Here is a 3506-nt window from a genome sequence, read left to right on the forward strand (position 1 = left end):
GTAGTTACAGTTATGAAATGACATCAAGAGTGGCTACATGGTCAAAACATGTATGATTCAGTTGCAAATATGTATATATATAATGGCTCATGAATTATGATAATTTCCCCATTAAATGAGAGACAATTATTTAATTTTCTCTACCCTGCTTTCATTTTCATTAAAAGGGGATTGTTAGACAATTTCTTAAAAAATTGTGTGTTACTTGTGTCTTATCTTTCTCTTTCATTCGACCGACGTTCTATTCATTCGGCGTGATTCACGATATAATTTAGGATTCAACACTTCAGAGTGGTTAAACGACACATTCTCTTTTTGAGAATGCTGAGTCTTCTCTAGCTTTCAGATTACAAAATTTCACAAAATGCTTCAAAGAAAAACAAATCATTTGGGATGTTAAGATCACATCAATAATTTGCAAATATTTTTACTTCATGTTTAGGAAATCTTCCAACCCTCACCCTCACAACTCAAAAGTTTTTTTTTTTTTTTTTCCGCTTAACATCAGGAAAATTTTAGGTCTGGTGTAGAAGATTCCCATTTATTAGCACTTTACATTATGATATACAGGCTATTGATTATATAGGTAGCCTAGGCTGTTCCATCTGAATATCTGGTAGCTCCTGGTGTACTGTAAAATGATGCGTACTTCGAATTTATACAGCCAAGTCCTCTCATGCGTGTGATTTGTCTTTGATTTACTCCTTGCGCCAAGAAGAAAAATCATCCTTTTCTATAATTTATGAGAGTTACCGCCTTCCACCCTAATTTGCTGAATTCTATGGCGCAGCCGTTGCTGGTGGTAATGAATTTTCCAAAGTCCATTTCCCAGCACCACGGTAGAGTAGATACCATGAGTGATCATGGGAGCAAGAATATTACCAGTCTGAAATCATTAGAAGACATAATTACTATACTTTTTCAAAGTTCTTAGAAAAGTACATGAATGAAAATTAGGGTATTTATATGAATTCAACATGCTTCTCATGTATTTACATATCTAACACCTAAAGTTTACTTTTTTACATTCAGACCACTAAAATCATTCATGTCACCTAAAAAATAAGGCTAATATGACTTTTTAGAAAGTGAAATACATCTTTTCATGCATATGTAAGCTGGCATATATGTTAAAATTGAAATTTAGGTGTTAGTTATGTAGATACATAGGTATTGAGCGGTATGCATGTAGATTCTCAATGAATGAAAATGATAATGACGGTAGCATAAATTACCTGAATCCACTCAAAACCAAGGTACAGTGCTAATAATCCTTCTAGAAGCGGAGAATATATCTTCTTCATCTGCCTTCTCTCATACCAAGCTGCATGATGAAATGAAACCCGTCAGATTTTTTTTTTTCCAAACAGGCCCATCTAAACTCCTATAATTTTTCTTTTCATATTTCTTATGAAATTATTTGTAAGAGTTCCTCTTCGGACTTTCATAAAGCTAACCTGCAAAGAGCTTCTTAAGATCATTCTGGCCACATCTGGACTGCAACACTGGTGCCACCACATACGTAGGATCTATAAAAAAAAAACGAACACAAAACTGAATGATACAGAAATTTGTATCCATTTCCTCGGAAGAGTTTGGAAATAAACTGACCTTTTGGGCCAGCTGCAACATAATATAAGGATCCGGTAAGGGCCGCTGTGATTGCAGCAGCAAATGCTTGCGCAAATGGAACCAAAGGAGGCAGCACGCCAGTCTACAGTACATTAAGTCTAAAATTAGATCCTTAGAAGAGAGAGCCAACGTGTTCTATTTTTCTTGTTGGCAAGTAAAATTACCAGAGACGCGATTCCACGCGCATCTTTTAGAATTTCAGTGCTTCTCATAAAGATGTCTGATAGTCCGCCCTGCACATTAGGTTATCCATCAGAGTACTAATGAGTGTTTAGACTTGTAGATGCATCATTGGGTCAATAATCCCCCATTCAGGCAATGGCCTAGGAAGGTAATGAGCTATGAAAAAAAAATATATCCTTCACATATACGCCTAAGATGAGAAATATGTAATATGTTATTCATGAATGCTTGTTATGTGGTATGGTAGTTTCCTCTCTTTTTTTTATTTTTTAATGACATGCACATGGGTTGAACTTGAGATATCTTATATGTTGGCTTTCGTAAAAATGAGCTTTTCGTTTTATATCATGGTTGTATTCCTAGGATAATAAAATGACAATGAAGAATGGAATGACTTATTTTGTAATAAGCCAACACTTGTTTAATTGAACTCATGGAATGAAAATTTTTGGCATGATGATGGTGAAAGGCCGGCGATAAAAATAAAATTTAAAAATAAATGAATTTGATTCATTTTTTGTTCAAAAAGTTGAATTTTAAATTGACTGCTTGAGGAAGAAGAGTCAAAATCTACATCTTCAATTTTAATTTAAGATTGCCTGGCGTGAACTTGCCTTGATATCACCCCTGATATCCCAACTAAAGTGTGCATCATTTTTCTGGGCAAGTTTTCTTGTTAAAAAGCCTTTATATCTTCATTTATTATCTATCAATAGAGTTGCTTATCAATAATATCTAATATTTGTCGCATGTTTTACATTAATTGTTTTATAATGTAAATGATATTGCATATTAGGCGGCCTAGAATGTTTTACTAAATAATACTTATGTTTATTTTGCTTAAAAAACATGAAAATTTAAGCATTTGCTTCTTTCTCCCAATCCATTTTATTAAAATAGGGCCAATTATTTAACAGACATCTAATATGTAATTATTTATAAAACTATAACCCTACTATCTCCCTTTTATAAATTATCTCATCTATATTCTCATCCAAATATCAAAGTTCATTATAAAACTCTTAACTAATATATGTTTTTTTCATATCAAAATTTGAATAGCGTGATATGGTACACATAAATATATGAATTTGATAATTTATTTTGACGGGATATGTGCTCAAAACCCATTTTCATAGGATTTTTTTATTTTATTTCTAAGAAATATGCTGTGGGTTCCATCAATATGAATTTTTTAGTTCAGCAAAAGATGTAGGAGGTTGTTTTATAAAAATCAAAATACTTGAAATTTTATTAGGGCTTATAGATCAGGTCCAATTGAATAGCAAACCCAAAGTGTATCACGTATGAATAATGAGATTATACAACTGAGCGCTTGTTACATCGGTAATTATTTATTAAATCTATAATTTTTTAGTGTGCACAATAAATATATAGCCCAATATAAAAAAAAATTCTATTAGTACTATAGGCAAATCTATTATGTTCCAATTAATTTTCCTTTGTCAAAAAAATAAAATAAAATAAAGCTACTTTATGTTTTTGAGTTACCACACCTGAACAGCAACCCGATAGAACAGCTCCTCACCAATGGAGCTCGCCAAAACAATTAACATGAACTGCAAATTTCCACACATTAATAAACCAGATTTTACACATCACTTCGAACCACAAAAAAATTAAAAAAAAAAGGCATCTACATATATACATATATATATATATATATATAT

At 32.1% G+C, this 3506-nt stretch overlaps 1 protein-coding gene across 1 annotated transcript in view; it reads right to left on the reverse strand.

Annotated features, from left to right (window-relative positions):
- Positions 1-387: 387 nt before the first annotated feature.
- Positions 388-3506, reverse strand: part of LOC110034011 — a 3929-nt gene continuing 810 nt past the window's right edge. The window contains exons 4-9 of the mRNA XM_020738237.1: positions 3333-3395; positions 1797-1865; positions 1612-1714; positions 1458-1529; positions 1236-1324; positions 388-886 (exon numbers count right to left, since the gene is read on the reverse strand). Of these exons, the coding sequence (XP_020593896.1) occupies positions 734-886; positions 1236-1324; positions 1458-1529; positions 1612-1714; positions 1797-1865; positions 3333-3395 (549 nt within the window). The 3' untranslated portion in view covers positions 388-733. The remainder of the gene's footprint in view (positions 887-1235; positions 1325-1457; positions 1530-1611; positions 1715-1796; positions 1866-3332; positions 3396-3506) is intronic.

The sequence above is a fragment of the Phalaenopsis equestris genome, unplaced genomic scaffold (genome assembly GCF_001263595.1).
Source record: "Phalaenopsis equestris unplaced genomic scaffold, ASM126359v1 Scaffold001325, whole genome shotgun sequence".
Classification (NCBI taxonomy): Eukaryota; Viridiplantae; Streptophyta; class Magnoliopsida; order Asparagales; family Orchidaceae; genus Phalaenopsis; species Phalaenopsis equestris.